This window comes from Ptychodera flava, chromosome 4, assembly GCF_041260155.1.
Source record: "Ptychodera flava strain L36383 chromosome 4, AS_Pfla_20210202, whole genome shotgun sequence".
NCBI lineage: Eukaryota > Metazoa > Hemichordata > Enteropneusta > Ptychoderidae > Ptychodera > Ptychodera flava.
The window spans coordinates 35089599-35112298 of NC_091931.1; the positions used below are offsets into that span (position 1 = coordinate 35089599).

General features: G+C 38.5%; 1 protein-coding gene across 1 annotated transcript; it reads right to left on the bottom strand.

Annotated features, from left to right (window-relative positions):
- Positions 1-581: 581 nt before the first annotated feature.
- LOC139132256 (beta-1,4 N-acetylgalactosaminyltransferase 2-like) lies at positions 582-1364 on the bottom strand. The gene has a single exon (XM_070698645.1). The coding sequence runs from the start codon at positions 1362-1364 to the stop codon at positions 582-584; it is 783 nt and encodes a 260-aa protein (XP_070554746.1).
- Between the last annotated feature and the right edge of the window lie 21336 nt (positions 1365-22700).

The window sequence follows — 22700 nt, forward strand, 5'->3', positions numbered from 1 at the left end:
GCTATAAATAGCCATTCACCTGCATATCCGCACGCCAGATTCCAACCTTGGGCGTCAGACTGCAAGGTGAGTACTTTTATCTCAAAATCACATATCGTTTTCAATCGATCGACTTTGTCAAACAATTCCACAGTTTAAAGATTTGTAAAGCAATGTTTTTTAATGTACAGCATTTATTTATCAGTACGATTTTTGTATTTTCCGTTATACAGTAGCTCTAGTTTTGGAGCGAAACGTTGTGTCACAAGTTCATTAAAATACGTTCGGACCAAACAAATGGGTGTGGTAGTGTGTATCAATCAAGTTTTACATATATATATATATATATATATATATATATATATATATATATATATATATATATATATATATATATATATATATATATATATATATTCTTCTGCCAGAAATAACCAACAACCTTCAATATTCATCGGCTTTCCTCTCTATGAAATTGTATTATTCAAAAAGGTAAGTATTGGCTTTATTTCTTAAACATACAAACACCGGCGAAAAACATCCTCCGTGTATATACTTTTCAACCCATCCTACCTTAAAATGACCGCAGTTTACTTTCTTATTTAATTAAAGCGAATACATTTGAGGTTGTTCTTGAACACTGTATGATCGACACTATTTTGTAAATCTTTTGGATCATCTCGCCGCTGTCGGTAATACAGATAATTTTTTGGTTTGTAGCGTGCATGCTTACAGGTAACATCAGGGCATGCAGCCACACTGAGCTGCCCGAGACCGTCGATGAAAAATTCTGTGTGTGCCACCCTTTTGTACTCGGGATCAAACCCTATCCTTCTAGCCGACAACGTTTTCGCCATAAAGAAGTTTGTCACTAAGTCAGACCTGTGGCATTGTGGGTAATTCTTCATTGTTCGATGCGAGCCCATTTTCCTGATGAGGCAATCTCCATTCTCGTCTCCATCAATGACAGCCAATGTCTTGACGAATGCGTTCTGGTCTTTTTTTCCAGGGTTTCCGGCAACTACATCCAAACGCTCTTCTGCGTCTTCTAATTTGTCGACAAATTTTTGCAGATCAGTTCCTTCAGTGAATTCAAAATCATCATCGACCCACAAAAAGTACTTGGTGCGAACTTGGCTGATTACCAAATTTCGCCCGGCAAACCAGCCTTCAGCAAATGGCATGGTGTAATATTTAATGTTTTCGCCACGGATAGGGGACGGATTTTCTGAATCGTCGGCGATCACTATGGTAATATTGGGATAGTATTTTCTGACACTTTTGACAAGATTCTCAATACTCTTCGGGCGTTCAAAAGTCTTCGTAACTATGGTTACCTTGCCTTCTATGTTGTTATGAGGACCAGGGTCATATAGGAGAGGCATGGTTGATCGTTTTATCAGAACATTTATCTCAGATGTAAAATTGTTAATTTTCAGACTGATGACGTCACGTGCGAAAATGTCATAGTAAACACTACGATAATGAATATGACTCAGCAAATTGTTGATGACGTCAGTGTTCAAGCGGGAAACGTCATCAGTGCTTTTCAAAATGATTTGCAAGCAGTGTGTGTTGTTACCGAATACTTCAGTCGACGTTGATAGCTTATATTCATGTAGATTTACAGAGAGGTAGATCCTTCCAAGTGTCCTGCTGCATGTCAAATTAATCATGATGTCGTTGTTATGGAAACCATATCGTAAACATTCAAGAGCTATCGGGTGCAGATTCAATGGAGTTACTGGGATCGCCATACCAGGCTCGACGACAAGTCCACTTCCTGGATAACTCAAAGGGGACAAGGCTGTGTTAACCGCAGAACGTTCTTTTCTCAATTCTTGGTCCAACTTCCATTCTTCCAACTCCTTCTTCCTGCGAGTTAAAGAGTCTTTTCTGCGCGATTCACGCCCACCTTGCCCGCATGAACATTCTTTGCGAAGGGCTTTATAACTTTGCTCCTCCTTTGGACGCGGCTTTTGGTTCCATATGTAGAGGCAAACGTTGTAAAACATATTCTCGTCGCCCCCGGTGATGTTTCTGGCCCTTTGAACTTGCGGCATACTTTTCTGTACAGCACCATCATCGACATATTTGTAGATTTTGTCCGTGTCAATTAGTGTCAGCAAAAAATACATGGCAATTCCCATCATCAATAGAATAAGAATTATTCGTTTAGCTGGCATTCTGACGATTGCGAAGCTTTAGTCCCTGGAAAGAACAATAGCAACAGAATTTCCGATTAACCGAAATCACCTTTTACACGAACGTCGAGATTATTTGAACTACAGCGATGTAGACCAGCTTGTACAAGACACACATGCTCGGTCGAAATGTGTTTAAAATAACTTTATTGTTTTCAATGGGACAATGCCTTATCTTGTCAATGAAGTTCGAGGCTGTTACTTTTTACGTGTTTTCTGATACATGATACAGTTTGATATTCTACCGTCAAAGTCGTGTCGAAATGCCTATTGTCAAACCCGAAAAGACAGACTGCATTACTCTGCGTTATGTCCGATGTTACTATAGAAACCTGGATTTTATATACTCCGGACTTATCCACTTTTAACACGCCGTTGTGTGGAAAACAGTATGAGTCCACCGGGAAAAAGTCAAATAGGTCGCACAAATTTACAATTACTGGATCAGAAAAAAAACGGGAAATATCCTTTGCTCGATTGAAATTTTATGAGTGTGCTCTAAATATAATTTCTCGCAGTTCGATAGTATAGAGGAAAATTGATGTCTTCGCGTTACGTGAATTTGACACGCGGCATTGATAAATAATGTGTGGGCGGGGCTACGGAGCTATAAGTTGGAAGTTAGGAATTAGGTATTCAGTCTAGCCAGACACTTCAGCAGCCTACAGACGGGTTCGTACAAGTTATCATCATAAACGGAATCATTTTTCGCGCTCATAATTATCCCTCGTGATGGAAACTCGCAATACCCAGAATATTACTAATACAACAGGTGGCAATACATCGACGCCATCGACATCGCAATCAAGCGCGGGGAAAAGAACAATCGTAGCTCTTCCCGAAGAAGTGCACAAAAGAATTGCCGACTCGATGGAAGGAGTGTCGAGCCAACTGAAAGCACCTCTGGCTGATCCATCGAATGAGAGTATAGAGACGACCCATTATTTCTTCTGTACCTCTTGAACCAGACTGAAAGATCCGTCGGTCGAGGGCGCTCTCTAAGCTCCCCGCGGAGAGTGCGCCCTCGGAGCGACGGATCTTTCAGTCTACTCTGGAACAGAAGAGCATCTCACCCTAGTCACACAGGGAATGAGATAATGCCTATCTATTCAGCCTCTCTACAAATCTTAGAAAACAAAATTGACACGACAGTTTAATCCCCTTTCTACCAGGCTCCATAGACAAACCACAGAAATAAATACAACTTGGGAGAAAGTGGATTAAAGAAACAAATCTGATGCAGATGAGGAACTAGGCAAGTGTTGATTGGATACTACATTGTGCTATGTGTAGTGATATAGTTTTCATGACAACACACGTATTCCCTCGTTAAATGTTTAATGTTTAATAGATTTCTAGACCGCATTTTCTACAATAAAATACTTAAAAGTGCTTTACGTCAAGGAAAACAAAAAGTATGCTGTCAATAAAAATACAAAAGCATTTAAAACAAGATATAAACAAAATTCTTATAAAATGTCCAATAATTATATTAAAAACTAATCAGTACGGTTGATAAAATTGCTTAAAAAGAAACGTTTTAAATTTTGATTTAAAAGGTTGAATTTCTGTTATGCACTTTAATTCAACTGAGAGTAAGTTCCATAACTTTGCTCGATGCTCGATCTTTAAACTAGTCTAGTTGAAAGATTTTTGTACTACGAGATTCTTACCGGACTTTATCCGAAGATTACCTACTACAAAAAACAGAATGGCTGGACAGTCTCATTTGTATTACGTTTACTTTTTTGTACGTCGCAAATAAGTTTTTTAGATAACATGTAGATAAAAAAGAACCGACTCATTTGAGTATTTGGATGCGGGAAATATAGTGCGCTGTTCCCTGCATCCATTCCTTCCATAACTTTGAAAAACTGGAAAAATGCCAAAAGTTGAAGCAATTGTCCCGTTAATATTGGGATGACTTATTTCCTATCTCCTGTATTGAAAAGTACGCAATATCATAGAGAGCATGGACGAGCGTCTTTCTGTTTCTATAGTCTTGTACAAATGTATGTGATAAACGTAGCATGAGTAGGTAGGTGGTTTTGATTATCCGGCACCTCTCGTTCTGTTATAGATGAAAGGGGTACACATAAGTGTGAGTAGAGGCGGATATGGGAGGGGCTGCTCCGGCTGCTTCTGTACAATTTTATTTTGTTAGACAAAATGGTGTTTTTGTCAGTACATTCCGAGACGGACGCCGATACAATTTCAACTTCTCCCATACCATCTCAGTATTTTTCAAAACCGTCCCGGCATACCCTCAAAATTTTTTCATCAAATCTCCCCCGGTCAATTCTCCCGCCCTCTAGATGTGTTTGTCAAAATACTTTCATCAGCCTTCAAATGAACTAGACTGATGACATTACGATGAGAATCTTATTGAATCATATAAATTTAGCATGGCAAGTGCACTACATAACAAATCAGCAATGCGCCGTCTTGCAAATTGCTTTGTCAATAACTTTTGTTATTCTACACGTGCGTCTGTAACCTATGGGGTTTCGTCGTACAGCAAGTTTTAGTATTCAGAGGACGCGGAGTACAATAACCTTAGGTGCTATTGGACGCTATTTGACCTTTGACCTCACAACATATTTACGTCAGCACGGGGAAAAAACAAGAGAAGATCAAGGTGGCGCTGCACTCAACACAGCATATTTTGCTCAAAAATCACATTTTTGCAAATATTTATTTAACTTTAATTAATTTGTGAACCCAAGATTAAAATATTGGTTGGGTTCACCTTTTAGTTTGTCAAGCATTCCAAAGTTCCGTGATAAAGAAGTGTTAATTTGTGCAAATGTTGCAAATCACCAGATTTTCTGGCTTCTTTTTCCTCCCAATTTCGAAATTTTGAAAGAATTTAACTCCGCTCTGGCTGGGTTAAATTTTCTGAAATTTTCACATTATGTTCTTTAAATGCTATATGACATAACGGCTATTTTGTTTGGCAATAAAGTTATCACATTTTGAATAAGAGGCATTTTAATTTTGCTTATCATGATTTTAATCAATTTTTGAGTGTCAGTGTTTAAACCCTTGCCATTTTAGAATGAGGATAAATAATGCCAAATGAAATAGTCGTTTTTACTACATATACTCTTCTTTCAAGTGAAATATTACATTTCAGAAAATAGCGTCAACTTGTACAATAATAAGGTTATCTACAAAATACCGGGATTTATGTCCTCGTACATCGCATACTTCGGTATCGTCCTACGCGTCTTGGACAATAGCTCCGCTGCACGATGTACGAGGACATAAATCCCGGTATTTTGGGAATAACCTCATAGAATTGCTCACTCAGCATGTATGGTGTCTGCAGATTAAAACATGTACAAATGACCATAAATATCATCTAGTGCGTATATTATGAAGATTATTGCCATTAAAACACGACAGATAGGCCTTGTATAAGACATTACAGTAATTAGGATCGCTCTTCTCTGATCTACACTGTTGGTATGCAAATGATACAATCTATTGCCTGACTCCCTAGCACCCCTGTAAAATTTAAAGTTGTTCGTTTCTGCTTTTCCGATTTCGATTTCTGAATTTAAAAAACTAATTTGAAATTCGAGATCATAACGACAAAACCAAATCCGAAAATTGCGTCGAATTCTGAATGGTGAGTACAAAAACATGCAATATCTGAATAAAAACTAACCCCCAAAAATTGAAATTACACCTAAAACCGAATTCGTCGATTTCCTGAAATATTAGAATTTTACTTGGCCGCCGTCAGCCACGGACCCACAAGGCACTTCTCACGCCGAGATCAGCTGTCTATATGCCAAAATCTTGTAGATTGACTAGACTAATTGGCAGCCCGACATCTAGGCGGGGGATTTCAGAAATAATGCCCTATTAACAACATCTACTCCCTCCATGAAATATTGAAAAAAAATGCCAAAAGTTAAAGCAATTATTTTTTTAAATAGGGTGACTTAATTCCTATCTCCAGTATTGAAAATTACACAATATCATAGACAGCCTGGACGAGCTTCTTTCTGTTTCGGAACCATAGTCTATTACAAATGTATGTGATAAACGTGGCATGTAGGTGTAAGTAGGTGGTTTTGATTTATATGTATGTACACGTAATATGTGCGAGTCTGATGAGTAGGGGTGGATATGGGAGGGGCTGTCCCGGCTTCTTCTGTAGGGTTTTTTGAACTTTTAGAAAAGATGGTGCTATTTGTGCATTCTGAGACGGACGCGGATACAATTTCAAGCAAGTTCTCCTTACCATTTTAGTATTTTTCGATACCGTCCCGACACACAGGTGCCCGGAGTAGCCGGTGTACACGCATATAGAGAGAAGGGGAAGGTTTGACACGATTTTGCCCGCCGGACCGTGAATCAAAACAGTATTTCAGCGTAATGAAGGGAATGGATGTCGTAAATAGCGCACTATCGCTGAAATTCCCCCATACAGTCCGATGTCGGGCTGCCAATTACTCAAGTCAATCTACGAGATCTTGGCATAACTAGATAACTGATCTCGGCGTCAGAAGTGCCTTATAGCGTCGAATACCTTTATATATAAATATAAAGCTCCATAATCAGCAACGTAGCTGCAATAATTGTAGCCTTAGTTGGGCTGGGCAGTGCGGCTTGGACGTCTGTCGTGCGGCTCGCGCTATGCCATAGCGAGCCGCACGACAGAAGACCAGGCCGCATGGCCCAGCCCCACCAAGGCTACAATTATTGCAGCTATCAGCAACGACGCAGTCGACTGCAAACCTATTTGCTTTGTGTCGACGAGTTCAAGCTTACAAGAGAAAGTCACAAGGGCGAGAGAAGTTGTCGAAAAATCACACTGGCCATGAAGGGACCTGTCAGGAACCTGTCGCCATGACGATTCGGCAGACAGACCCTGTAACATTTGTAATGTTTCCCTTTAATCTTCGCTACACTGTTGATACCTAAAATGTGACATTCAAGAAAGTTACGATTGTTCGTCTCTGTTTTCTCGATTTTGGTTTCTGAATTTTCAAAAACGAATTTTGAAATTCGAGCCGAAATTTGAAAATCGTTATAAATTCTTATAAATGAAAGCTAACCCCCAAAATTGAAATTACGCCTAAAACCGAATTTTTCGATTTCAGGAAATATTAGAATTATACTTGGACGTCATTAGCCACGGACCATAAATATAGTCAATTGGGGATATTATGATCTGAAGATTATCGCCATTAAATACCGTAACGACAGAATGGTCCAGTATAAGACACTAATTAGGATCGCATTTCTCTGATCTCCGCTACACTGTTGATATCTAAATGTGACAATCTATTGCGAGATTCCCTAGCACCCGTGTAAGATTCAACGTTATTCGTTTCTGGCTTTTCGATTTTGATTTCTGAATTTCAAAAACGAATTTGAAATTCGAGATCATAATGACAAAGCCGAATTCGAAAATCGCGTCGAATTCTGAGTGGTGAGTACAATAACATGCAATATATGAATTAAAACTAACTCCATAACCTGCATGAACATGGCAGTATGATAAATGTTTGTTTGTGACGTGGAACAATGTACTCGAATAAGCTGTAAACAGAACCGGTCCAAGGCAAGATCCCTGTGGAACACCAAATCTGATACCTCACTTTTCAGACAAACTGTCGGATATCAGCACTCTTTGTGCTCTATTACTCAGATAAGATGCAAGCCAATTCAAAACTGTGTTATCTAAACCAAATTCAGCCTTCATAGTGTAGAGCAAGATTTGATGATCTACTGTGTCAAAGGCAGCGCTGAGATCCAGCAACACCATTAGTGCCACCTGTTGTTTCCCCATCATACACTGAAATATGTCAGAAGTTACCCTGCTGAGTACTGTCTCAGTACTATGATATTGCCTGTATGCATATTGACACATAGGTAACGAGGCATTTGCCTGCATGTGAGCTGTTAATAAGTCAACTACGATCCGCTCAACAAGCTTTGATATAGCTTAAGTTTTTGACTGGTTTGTAATTTAACAGAATTGTACCAACAACTGACTTTTTAACAGTGATATTACAATAGCTTCTTTCCAGCTATCAGAAAAACGCCATTTGAGGAACCAGGTTGTACTAGGGTCACTCTTACAATGATTTGATGATAATCTTAATATGTTCTTCCTTACTTCATCAGCAGTGACTGATTGGAAAACTTCAAATTTCCGAGTAATTACTCTAGAGATTCATGGGTTGGAATAGATACATGTTGAATGAGGTCCCTTGCAAAGCAGGTGTTGTAAAATTTCTGGGCTGATTTTGATCTTCAGCGTTGTCGACGTGAATATTGAAGTCGCCGCATATAAGGATTCGCTCACTGCAGGTTAAGATACCATCCAGGTAATTTTCAAATTCATGTAAGAAGACATTGAGGCAGACTGGATGAACCGTTGAATATGGAGGCTTGTATATTGTTACAAGCTTTATCTTTCCATTCTTGCCAGTAACACTCCATTCGGCAGATTCAAAAACATTTAATGCCCCTTCATTAGTTTTACTAACCGTGAACAGGTCTTCTCGATAAACCACAGCAATGCCTCCACCAGCCCTGTGTTGCCTTAGGTGATGATCCTTTATATCGTAGAGTTGAAGTAAACACGCTGACTTTACAGCTGTTTCGTGTTCTTGTAACCAGGTTTTCGTGATAACACACAAGTGTATGTTGTTATCCAGAAGATGATCACAGAAAACACTTGCCTTGTTCTTGATGAAACGCACGTTAACCAAATCAAATCTTGCACTAGTTACAGTAGCATTACATTTCTAATGTGTGTTTATCTTAGGATTACAAATACGGTGGTTTCAATCGGGTTCGAACTCACAACGTACGGTATACAATCACCAAGCGGAGAAGCCACAGACAAAACCGCTCGGCCAAATCCCCAATCTAAAATGATTGGTTCAATAACCGAGTTAAAGTCGTTACAATTTCTGACTGCGACCTCTCCACACGCTGTAGAGTTCGTGAATCACACATCGCACACAAACTTTATCGAAGCGAAGCAATGAATACAACGCTGTCCACCAGCAGAGCTATCAACCCAGGGTAGAAAATACGGTGGTTTCAATCGGGTTCGAACTCACAACGTACGGTACCCAATCACCTAGCGGAGAAGCCACAGGCAAAATCTTTCTCCTCTGTTGATATACCAGGGTCTGTCTCTGTGTTTTCTGCCACCTCTTTTCCCTCTATATCTTCACAAAAATGATTTGGGATTTCTGCAGGCAATCTCAGTGCTTGAAGTGCCTTATTTGAATATGATAGTCTACTAATCAAGTTCAAGATGTTACTATTGTGAAGAGATACCTCATTTGAATGACAAAATCTTCCCTTGAAGTTCAAGATGGTACTATTATGATTATTTTAAGCTCTGTCCACCTTCTCAGGTCTTTCAAAAGTTGGTTTACCAACAATATGCAGCACGAAAGCGGTTCAGAGGAGGCGGTTCGAGGTCTTGATATATTTATGGACATGTACAAACATTCTCAACTTCCACTGGGCTATGGAACCACCAAAATTTACCATGAGTTTTAATACAGAGCTTACGAAACAGACGGCAGCCTACACATGGCGCCCTCGTTTGTGTAACAGTTTTCTTGTACATACTGTACAATGACTTCCATAGCATTGGTAAACCATGACTGAGTTAGTATTAAATTTTGTTGCTGTTTTCAACATAATATTATATAGGGCTCATCCCTTGGTGTCGCCCCAGGGGTTAAGATCGGAAATGTTATTTGTATTGATTCATGATAAAATATAATTAATTGTTACTTCATAAACGTTTATATGACAACTATGCCCAGTTTCCCTCTGATGAAAGCAGTTCACGTACGTACACGACGTCAAACCCTGCAGCAGTGCAGGTAAAGATTTTATATTTTTTATGCGTGATGTTAACCATATTTTGTATCAGCGACAAGGTGTATAATAACACTTACTGGCTAATAAAAGAGATATATTTTATAAATGGCTTGTTATAAAATAATAATTTGCACGCTTCGTATTTGTTTATTTACGAGTACTCAAATAAACATGGCGGCGCCCATGAAAGTAGGGTACACTTCCGGTTACTCGTATAGTATATTATGAATCTGCGCATGCGTAGTCAGTAAGCCGCTGGCGCGACTATTACGGGCCAAACTTACACACGTGCTGATTTCCATGATAGGCTTATAAACATGAAAACAATTAAACGACGGCACAATACCGGATTTGAATCACTGTTTGTCTGAGTGATTATTGGTTTTTCTTGCATACCCAAGTCACTCAAGGTGGGTGACCTTGAGCGTCGGCATAAGCTTTTGTGAAGAATTGTGTAGTTTGTTCATGGACAAACCTCAAGCTTGTCCTGGCATCCTACGATACATAAGGCTGCATGAGGCTAGAGGTATATGATAAAATCATTTGCCTGAACACTGTTGACGTAATATGAAAGCATGTACTTGGGACGAAGGTTGAAACAACCCATGCGCCTATGGTCATCCAGGGCTCGAAATTAGCGGTAGTCCCGCGTCCACAGACTACCAACTTTTCCCTGGGGCTACCAAAATCCATGAAATGGTAGCCCACACGGACTACCAAAGACCGGGACATAAAATTCAGTCAGTACTTGGCGTGCAATGTCCAATGTGTGAACTGACGTTCTTGAATGACAGGCACTTGAAGTGATGGTCAATGAAAATGCATTTTCATTGCATTTTGATCCTAATGTATCAATCACGGGTAATATGCCTCCTCCCTACAGAAAGCCCATGGTCTATTTTTAGCACTGCTACAGTATGGCTGGTCTCGACGTGCTGAGAAGGTCGTAGTCGTTGTCATGACAAATATCAACATTTTCATACAACTCTGAGAATGAAACAAGATGAAAATAGATCACCAAATTTTTGAGTATCACTGTTGTCCATTTGGCAAAAAAAGGTCGTTTCTGGTCACCGCGTGCGTCATTTCAGAACCTGAGCGTCATGGCATTTTTTTGGGTCACATACTTATCATTACAGCTATCCTTGATATCCCTGTTTGCATGTCTAAAAATGCTAAACAGAAAACGGAAGTATTATGCAGTCAGTGATAAAAGACTGTCACAATAACTGTTGCATCAATAGTGCCAAACCAGCATTGTTAAGAAAAAAGGGGGAAAAAGAAAACCGCGTTGCCGCATCACTTCTGAATGTCAAGGACCAGAAACATTTTTTTTTGGGAGGGAGGGGGCTTATACCTGTTTCCTTTTGGTACTAGGTGTGTAAGTTTTCACACCAAATGACTAGAAAATTTCCCTCATGGGCAGAATCTTGAAAAATTGCTTTTGCTTGTCTGGTTAACGAAAAAAAATGTCCGTAAACTTAAATATGCATGGGCTACCAGCCATTGTCACTGGACTACCAACTTCAGAAAATGGTAGCCCAAGTGGACTACCAGGGGTAAAAGTTAATTTCGAGCTCTGTCATCATTGGCCCTGTTACAAACTCTCCTCGGCGCGAAACTTCGGCTTTTTTAGGTGGTTTAACTGTGTTTAACATATGTTGCATGAACAGGCTGGTAAATTTAAGCTGTTCACAGAATACAGGTCACGTCATTATCCTATAATGTTGGAATGCGCAGGTGATACACAGCTTATACTAATACACCATATATTTGAAAGACTAAATTGCACAGATTATACTAATATTACATACCGTATATTTCAAAAACAAGATCGCACATTCCCTAAATATGTTACTTATTGAGCAATTAAAATGGACTCAATCTGTAAAACTATCCACAGCTGCTGTTTATTGGTGATTTTGTTCTAGATGGTAGGCTAAACATATGTGGCCCCAAACCGCTGAGGATTTGAAAGACCGCGCAGTGCGAAGGAGTAGGAATTTGCACTGAAACGACACAGTGAACCCATTTACACATTTTAATGGAGTCGTTTAGAGGCCATTTTGAGTGTTTTAAGCATGCATTTTCCATGAAGACATAAGTATATTAGACTAAATTGGTTTCTCATCGTAACCTTGTCAACAGCGAATGAGTGAATATCACAATAGGAAAAAATTCAAATTTGACGCTGCAGCCTAAATATGTAAACTTTTTAAGTTAATGCCATGGAATCAAAATGCTGCTTCTGCATATGTATATGCAATAGAAGTGCTTGGGATTTCTAATGTTTCAAAAGTGTATATGATACATCGGTTCAAATTCAGGGTGTGGCTATTCATTTGAAAATGCAGCATCTATTTGGAAATTAGCAGGTGTATACTGTGACATGGTTTGAAAGACAAAACCAATAACTAAGCATCTTGAGACATTTAAGTGGGTCTAGCTGAAGGTCAATTCTTGTGCCGTTGGCTAACCCTCTTCGAATTGAATTGCGAATGCTGTGCTCAAAATTGTTGGAAACTGAAAAAGATGTGTTCTGTATACAGTTAATATTGGAGTGGATGCGGAAACTTCTGTATATACTAAAAATACTTTCGTTGACAAGTCATGATAAGCCTGGAACATAATTGTAGAGAACAACGGTGGAATCAGATATCTGGTGCTGGCTATGTGGACAAACTGAATGGAATATCCCTGATGTTTCCATGAGTGAGAAGAGAAACTGTATAGTCAGGTGGCTTAACAAAAATATCGTTACACGGATGACAAAAGTGCCAAATTTGCTACAGAGGTTCGCATACATGTGTAGATCAAAATTAGCTATTGCTCCAAAAATTTGGGCCAGCGGAAAAGCTCGATGACGTCATAAATTCAAAATGGCCGCCGTTATATTGCTTAAAATGGTAAAATACTGCTAATTTAGGCAGTTTTCAATATTATTTTGAATAAAGTGACACAAAAATCCCAAAATTACAAATACAACATAAAATTGATGCAAATAAATTATTGTGATGATGTCATAAAGCCAAAATGGCCGACCAAATTCAAAATATCCCACATAATATCGATTGATAATGTTCAATTACTGTTGATGAAGCCTGTGTCCAGCATTTTAGTGCCTGAATTGAAATTAACACCCCAAATTACAGACAAAACATATAATTGATGCAAATTAATTATTGTGATGACGTCATAAAAACAAAATGGCAACCACAAATTACAAAATGGCCTATTATGAAGTTAATGCTTAGTAAAATAGCCCATTTATGTGACGATATAATAGTTTCAAGGTAATGTACAATTTGTCTTGATGATCCGTAAACTCAAAATAAATGATAAATGTACCAAAACTTTGCCAATAAGCTCAACACAAGTTGCAAACTATTATGAAATTATTGATTATTTAAGAATGACCTCTGTCTGAAAAAGTGAATCATTGTAAAGGAAATGAAGGCAACTTTACATATCGGTTCTACCTTTGAAAGTGTTACGATATAGTGAGTAGATCAATAGTAGAGTGATTTCATGATAACGAAAAACGTTGCGAGAAACCGGTGAATAAATCATGCCTTGACCCTGGTCATGTGACCTTGGCCCCCGAAAAAGGTTTTATGTTTGTGATTTTGGTCTACAGTAGTTCTCTTTTTAGTGGATGTGCTGGCTTTAAAAAAGACCGTTTCCTCAGGGTTTTATGAACAAAGAAAAGATTTTTTTGACTTTTGAAGCTAGCTTACCTTGCTTTTTTGCAGCTTTCGTGATTTTTGATGAAGAGCGTGTTTGCCTTTCGTTTTTGGTATCGTTTTGCTGTTTGGAAACATAAAATATAAAAAACGCCAGGAAGAACATAAACAGAAATTCGAAGATTAAACAAAAGCAAGAACTCAGAAAGATTCTTAGATTCATCAAAAATCTTGCAAATCAATCCTTACCACATGTTGAAATCAACGCATCAAGCAAAAGCTTGAAATTTATTCCCATTCCGAATTGCCTATACAGAAAAATTGTCCTATCAGATATCAACAAATCTATTCGCATCATAAGAGTGTGCAATATCATGAGGAACAAACGATCAATTCATCAATCAGATATCTGTTCTAAGATAAATCCAATGTCGACACTACTAACGGCGGAAAACCCAAAGTTGTAAAACTGTCTCGAAGCAACTTAGTTCGATAGAGGAAATTCCATTCGCAACCCACATCAGAAAGAACACAACTCTAACAGAAAAGACTGCTCTGAACAATCTGTCTGAAAACAAATAAATCACAATAAAACCCATCAATAAAGTAAGAGACATAGCAATTGTGAATACGACAACTGACATTAAAGAAAGTTATAGACAGCTGCGAAATGTACACTGTTACTGTACATTAAGGCAAGACTTGGCGACATTAACTATACGGTGGAAATTGTATATGATATCGTTTATCTGCGACAAAAAGAACATTGACGAGGTGATTTACAGTTTCCCCATTCCCATAAGTAGAATAATTTGTACAACGCGATGGTATCTCCCGCCAAAAATACACAAAACCAAAGCAGAAGGAACAATCATCATCCAACGTCTCAATAGAAATGGCTGCTCGAGCCCAATAAACCAAATGCCGGAATTTCTAGACTTTGTCATAAAACCAATCATGCAAAGACGACTTACATATGTCAGGGACACAAAAACTTCATTAACTGGTTAGAATCAATAAAAATACAAGCAAACTCTATTCTGGTAACATTAGAAGTGTTATCAATGTAGAAAAATATGCCAAAAATGAAGCCATAAATACAGCGATCGCAGCGTTGGACTCTGAAACATTACCAGTCAACTGATACGATACAAAAAACCCACCAACAACGTACATGAAAGCAGTGTTCGAAATTCTTGGAAAATATCAACCAGTCAACAGGACTGGTAACTTTAAAAAGTTGCCTGTCCTGCCAAAAACTTCCCAGTCCTGATATTATGCCTTGCAATTAAAAGTAATCAAGTACACCTAAGAGTTACCTATACTGTAATAGGCTATTACCTTGTCTGTGAACAAATGAAGATGGGATGGAATCATCTTTCTCTTTAAATAACCTTTACTTGTAAACGAACATAAATTGCAAGGTACATATACTGCACAATACGTGAGTACTTTACTTTATATTCACAATGCGTACGGTCAGTTTCCATGTATAACAGAATACAATCATATATTTAAAGTCATGAGTCTGGGAGAAAACAGGTACACAATGCACACAGTTATGCATGAGCATGAGCGTTTCTGAATAGTTTAGACAGCTTATCAAATGTTGCAGTGTTCATCGACTGCAGTGTCCTTTACGCTACTGAGTCACCTGGAGCAGCATTTTTTGCATATTTTTTGCATATATTGCTTGGCATATTTATGACCCTCTGAAGTTTCATGTGTTTTCAGAGTTTTGTGTCTGAGATCTGTAGAGCCTCTCACGAATGAACCATTCGAGTATTTTTTGTACTTGCCAGCATGTTGTTGTTTTTAGGCAATGGGCGTGTACACAGTTCTGCATAATTTGCAGTGCAACTTCTGCTCGCGGGCACTATCGTCGGTGACTAACCAATCTTTTAATTCAATATTCCATGCCTGAACAGTTGTTCTCTTATGTTTAGTGGCTTCATACTCCCTGTTTGCCCATAAGGTTTCCTCCAGTGTTCTTCGTTTAGCCGAGAGAGTTTGTAGGTCGAGAATTGCGGAGCATAATTCTTCAAAACCCACCACCGCACAATTCCGTGTTATTGTTGATTGACTCAGTACTTTGAAACTCATGCAAAATCTACTATGATTGGTTGATTATCAAGGTCATGCGTCACTCTGTCGAATCGGCGTGTTCCTTTCTTACAATACATGAACTGAGGAGGGGCCAAAAGATACCGCTGGTGGCGCTATCCATGAAGGCCAGTGTCACATCACGGTCTATGAAGTATGATCGCCAAAGGTCACGCTGAATTCTAACTGTCCGACGGACTGGTAACTTTTTTATATTACCAGTCCGGTGGAAAAATAGCCAGTCTCGGACTGCCGGACAGGCGTTATTTCGAACACTGCATGAAAGCCTTACAGTCGATTATTCTGAAACGCAACATATTTTAATTCAACTGAGAAAATACAAACAAATCTATGGATGAAGCATGGGCTCACCAGAAATAGCTGATATCACATGCCATGAAACGGAGAAAACTATATTAAATCCCAAATCCGGTCAAATATTCGTATGGAAACGTTTAAGAGGTAACATTTTCATGATTTACTCAGGAACAGAACATAAACTTATAACATTCAGAACATTTGTCGAGGAGTGCAACACCCTGTACCTTACGTTCAACTTGGGAATTCATAATTGAACATTTAATCGACAAAATCTAATACCTAGACATTGTGGTCTTCAAATGTCAGACACGCAATCGAGAGAGATGGCTCGATTGTAAAACCCACACAAAACCATCTGACAATATTTATCAGCCACCAGCCTTCAAATGCTTCATTGAAGGTGAATTACTCAGATATGTTCGCACATGCAAAAACAATACGGACTTCATAAAAAAGGTCAATTTCTCAACGCAAAAACTTCAACAATGAGATAACAAAAAGCAAGACATAGCTTGTATCAAAAAGAAGTTAATGTAACAAAACGTCAGCCATCCTCCATCAACAAAACTAAAAGTAATGATGTAACAAAAACCTTGTCAGCACAACCTCATCATAACAAGCCTAATCAAACTATGTGATAAGAAACTGGAAAATAATGAAGGACCGTGACGATTATACGCTGGCCATGGTTTTCCAGAAAACCTATAATAACGTATAAAAGAAAGAAAAACCTACACGATATCCTCCTTCAAACAAAATTCAAACACAAGGAGAGTACCACAGTCACGCAACAACCAGACTACAACATAATGATGGCTACCATCAAACTAAGCATGTTGGAATACAAGACCATTCAAGTGACTGAAGAAGGGACCTCACTTTGGCCCGAAATGCCGCTAGGAGGAATCACCAACATAAAACCTTTTTTCTGGGACCAAGGTCACATTATGAGGGTCAAAACACTATCGATTCACTGGTTTCTCACCATGTTTCCCTAGCACGAAACCACATTGATCTACTCACTATACCGTATCATAAAGAAGGTTGAACCAGTGTGTGAAGTTGCCTTCATTTCCTTTTATAGCGATTCGATTTTTCAAACACAGATTACTGTTCAATAATAAATAATCTAATAAGAGTTTGTTATTTGTGTTGAACTTATTGGCAAAGGTTTGGTACATTTATTTTTTATTTTGAGTTTGTGGAATATTAATACAAATTGTACATTACCTTGAAACTATCATTTTGTCCCGTAATTTGGCTATTGTACCAAGCATAGTGAACTTCATAACAGGCCATATTGTAATTATAGGTTGCCATTTTGATTTTATGACGTCATCACAATAAATAATTTGCATCAATTATATGTTTTGTCTGTAATTTGGGGTGTTAATTTCAGATCAGGCGATAAAATGCTGAAACAAGCTTGATTAACAGTGCTTTAACATTTTAGACAATGTAACGGCAGACATTTTGAATTTGGTCGGCCATTTTGGCTTTATGACGTCATCATAATAATTGATTTGCGTCAATTTTATGTTTTACCTATAAATGAGAATGTTTGTGTCAGTTTATGCAACAAAATATTGAAAACTGTCTGAATTAGCAGTATTTTACCATTTTAAGGAATACAATGGCCGCCATTTTGAATTTTTGACGTCATCGAGCCTTTCCGGTGACCAAAATTTTTGGAGCAATAGCTAATTTTGATCTACACATGTATGCGAACCTCTGTAGCAAATTTGGCACTTTTGTCATCCGTGTAACGATCTTGCTGTTTTTTGTTGCTAAGCCACCTGACTAGTAGCAGAAACACAACGAATAAGTGATACTACTTAATGCCTTAAGATGAACTTGGCCATGTAACTTAAAAAACAACAATGGTGTTTATTAACCACAACAGGGAATAAATGAAATGTAACGGAATCATATGTCAGGAAAATATTGTGATCGAAGGGTGCGGCAAACATGAAATATGTTTAGGGTCCGAAGGGAGAGCTGAAAATGAAACTTAAGATTTAATAAAAATGTCTATAAAAATTCGACGGGTGTAGTCTCTGAAGTGAACTGAATCGTTGGCGCATGGCGCGTTTTGTGTAAAACAATTTTCAGCACTGTGAAAAGTTGCTCAAGTAGTCGCTCGGTAGCTGTTTCGGATTTTCGCTACACGCATCTTTCATATTTTGTATAGTAGTTATCGTATACCTCTGACACCAGCAGTTGGATTGAAGCAAACTGGAACTCGCGAGCCCGAAATATTATTCTATGCCTTGTATATTGTACGGTTCGATGATCAAAGTTTTAGTACAGGGCAGGGACCTGCTTTGACAGCCACAACGCAAGCATAAAAATAAAAGTAAGAAGTCCTGAAAAATGCTACATTAAGGTAGTTTGCGCCTCGGGGATACGTATTTGGACTCTCAAACTTTTACAATTATTTTTCAATCTACCACCTGTTGGGGATCATTTTTAGCCCAAGGAGAAAAAAGTCTTTCACCGTCTAAGTTTTTGAAAATCGAAAATTTTATTTTCTCCATAGAGTTAAGACAGGGATGGCGGCCATTTCGAATTTCAAGTATCGGTAAATCTTGTGTAATATGTTTCTCTAGTACCAAAATGTGTACGGTGACCACGATTTATTATTCTTGATTTTGAAAGAGAATGGTTGAAAGTTTCCTTTGGGAAAGTGTGAGAAAAGTTTAAGTCTTTCACTTTCAAGGCGCATACCATCCTAACGAAAGCCATCATCCATTTCGGATGATGGTTTTCAAATTTGTTAAAACACTCATACACGGAGTCTTCCTTATGTACAAGGTCTGCTGCCACTAACAATGGTTCTGCTTACAGCTCGGACATTCTATAGTAGATCGGACTTTATCATCAAGAAGAGCCTTCGTATTTGTACTTTGTCCTATACTTTAAAAAATACAATGTCTTTGAAAATAATTGCAATTTGCTGGTTCATCTTTAAGACAGGAAGCAAGTCAGATAGTTCAAGTGCACCACTGATGAAAAAAGTCTCATTCACGCCTATTTCCGCTTCTAAATAACAACAAGTGTCCGGTTGGTTTAAACAATTTGCAGTTATGCCACCTTAGACGTAGATTTGTATACGGCCAGTAAGAAAGCTGACATAAAGTTCATTGAGAAGACAAAACACTAAACAAATACGTCTGGGATGATCAACGATAAAAGACAAATTGTTACCTACCTTGATGAGATAAACAATACCAGTATCATTCATCAACCACGACAGTGAGAACTACTGGTTATTTGATACTGTTCATCGAAATCAGCGACAACCGAAAACCTCAATGAAGTGAGCCGACGAAAATAGAAAGTGTACCGCAAGCACAATAGCAGTTATTATTTCACAAGCATGGTATAAGTTACATACTCATAATTTTGTCCAACGCCAGCTTGCATTATACTGTCAACGAATCAGCGCAGGAATGGCAAAGCTCCATGTGTTACCAGAAAATACAATAAGCTGGAAAAACAGCTGCCAGCACATTAGTATTTACATATAATCTTCAGGAGAGGGCTGCCAGTAGAATTTGTGTCCACTACATATATCACAACTATAATCGAGAGCGAAAAATAATTCACATTACATGAATAAAAACCCTCAGTTGCATTCCTCCTGTCTTATAAATTTATGGAACGATTGAGGGATTTCCGGATGAGTTATTTCGCATGGAAATACGACCATCGGATTTGTTGATGGACGTTATCGATATCAGTATCTTTGTCTAAGTTGTCCCATGTGTCATTATCTTCCAAATTGGCGCAAAGGAAATTAATATTTCACGCTCTCGATACATAAGCGCCCACGGACGCGATAAGTTTCGCGCAATTCCTCTCGATTTGAACTCCAACAATATTCTAACAATATTCTGCGTACTACCTTACGTTCTTTTGTATTTCAACCACTTGTAATATTTGGATGTCATTATCATTTTAATTTATCAATAGCGTTGGTTTGAAACAAAAGAATTGTAGCACGGGCAAGTGATAATTTGTACTTTTATATCTTTTCTTATGTCGGTAAATCAAAGTATTGTCTTATTATATTCTTTATGGCGTCGGTATCCGACATAGCCAAAATACAGTATAAATGGACACACTAACTCACAGGACAAACTAACTAAGACCGACTTATAGACAAAACAGAGTAGACAGGACTAACTGGGTCCGACCAAGGCACGGGCACATTCACAGACTCATGTATCAGCGGCTGGGCCTTGAGGCCTAACCATGGTTCCGTATTCAATAAACAAGTTCCAGTAACTTCTATGACAACACTCGTGGTCACTTCCAGCTTCTTCCCTATATATGGCACATGTATAAGTTACTCTCTCAAATACATTTTTCTCTACTGATCTCGAAATTGTCACCGTGCAGGCACGAATTGTATGAGGAAGACTAGTCGCATTTTTACAGCATTCTTTCGTGTTTTTGAAACATTTGTTAAATTTGTTGAACTCTATTCACTTGTGATAGATTCTGCAGTTTTTCTTGGTAGCCCATCGTTAGTCTGATTCTCTACCCCATTTCTACTGGCTACGCTATGCAAATGAGAAGGGTCAAGTATGGGTTATTGTAAGCACGACCGTCATTGGCCAGTAGTATCGAGCACAGTCATTGATCGGATGAAGTCAGATTTCGTTTACAAAGCAAACATTGTTGGGCGAAGTGGAATAAAAACACTATGGTCGTACTCCAGTTATATTGGCATAGTATATTGACTACCTTAATGTAGAATGCGCCTCGGGGACAGATATTCGGACTCACAAACGTTTACAATATTCTTTTGGCCTACCACTCGTGAGGGTTCACTTTGAAGCTTATGCATTTCATAACGTTTTCGCTGGATTAGTTTTGTGAAAATCGGGAATTTATTTTCCATCAGAGAGATAAGGCAGGGAAGAAGGGCATTTTGAATTTCAAATATAACAAGGCAGTATTGCTGAAGGCAATGAGTACTTGGGCCGAGATAGAGTAATTTTGAGGACAATATATACTACTATTCAAACATGGTCTTGAATTTCCTCCTGTCAATTAGGCATTTGATTAACTGGTTATTAAACGAAGCAATGGCATGACAACGGCAAAATATGTCTAGCAACTTTTGTGGAGTTTGAGGCAGGGGTTCTTTATTTATAGTGAAATTGCTTAAACTCCTTAAATATTCAAATTACAGCAAATTTCTTTTGTTCTCGATGGTAGATGTCTAATATTTAGATGGGCATATTTAGATTTCTACCCTGTAGTTATCCCTATATACCAAAAATTGGACATCCAGCTCTATTGGCTTGCTCAGAATTAGATATGCGAATAATAAATGAGGTACAATATGTGGTGTCATAAGGTGTCCCATCATACCAAATATGAAGGGTGTAGCACTTGTGGTTACTGAGTTGTGGACAAATATATATATTTGAGGTCAAAGGTCATTGAGGTCACGTGACATTTTGTCAAAATAATTGTATTGCTAAGTTATTCCTATATACCAAAAATCAGACCTCTAGCTCTATTGGCTCGCTCAAAATTAGATATGCGCATAATTAATGAGGTACAATATATGGTGTCATAAGGTGTCCTATCATACCAAATATGAAGGGTGTAGCACTTGTGGTTACTGAGTTGTGGACAAATATGTATATTTGATGTCAAAGGTCATTGAGGTCACGTGACGTATTGTCAAACAAATTATATTGTTAACTTATCCCTATATACCAAAAATCAGACCTCTAGCTCTATTGGCTCGCTCAAAATTAGATATGCGCATAATTAATGAGGTACAATATGTGGCGTCATAAGGTGTCCCATCATACCAAATATGAAAGGTTTAGCACTTGTGGTTACTGAGTTATCGACAATAATGTATATTTGAGGTCAAAGGTCACCAAGGTCACATGGTATTTTGTCAAAATGTCTGAAATATCTGCGTGAACCGATGGACTCATGGACGGATATGACCCAATCTATAAGCCCCCTGGACTTTATCCGTGGGGACAAAAAACTGTGTCACTGCATCCTTTAGGCAATATGAATACGATGAGAAACTAAATTTTTATTTTTCTTGGCCTTATACATGAAAGTCTATGGAGAACTGCCATATACATGGGAGTCTATGGAGGTGTAAACTAAAAAGTCCTCTAACACGGCCAAATTCGATCGCATTGTGAAACAAATCGACGTGCATCTGTATGGGGTTGGGTACTATTCTTGTGCAAAGTTTGAAAGAAATTGACCAGGGCATGTCTGAGATATCTGCGTGAACGGACGGACGGACGGACTGACATGACCAAACCTATAACTCCCCAGGACTTCGTCCGTGGGCACTAAAAACAACGCAACAGTTATTACAGCTACACCGGCGGTAGGTTCATATCCAGAGCCCCGTACGGTCTGCCGCCGTCGCTTGAAAACAATCTCATAAACCTGGCCATATGGGCAACTGTGTATGAGCAGCTGGATGCTTGACTTCCCGGAGAAGGCGAGCTGTCACGTTCAAGCTCAGGATTATTTG

Bases quoted from the DNA above. Each gene is read 5' to 3' on its own strand.
- LOC139132256 (XM_070698645.1), bottom strand. From the start codon at position 1,364: ATGCCTCTCCTATATGACCCTGGTCCTCATAACAACATAGAAGGCAAG.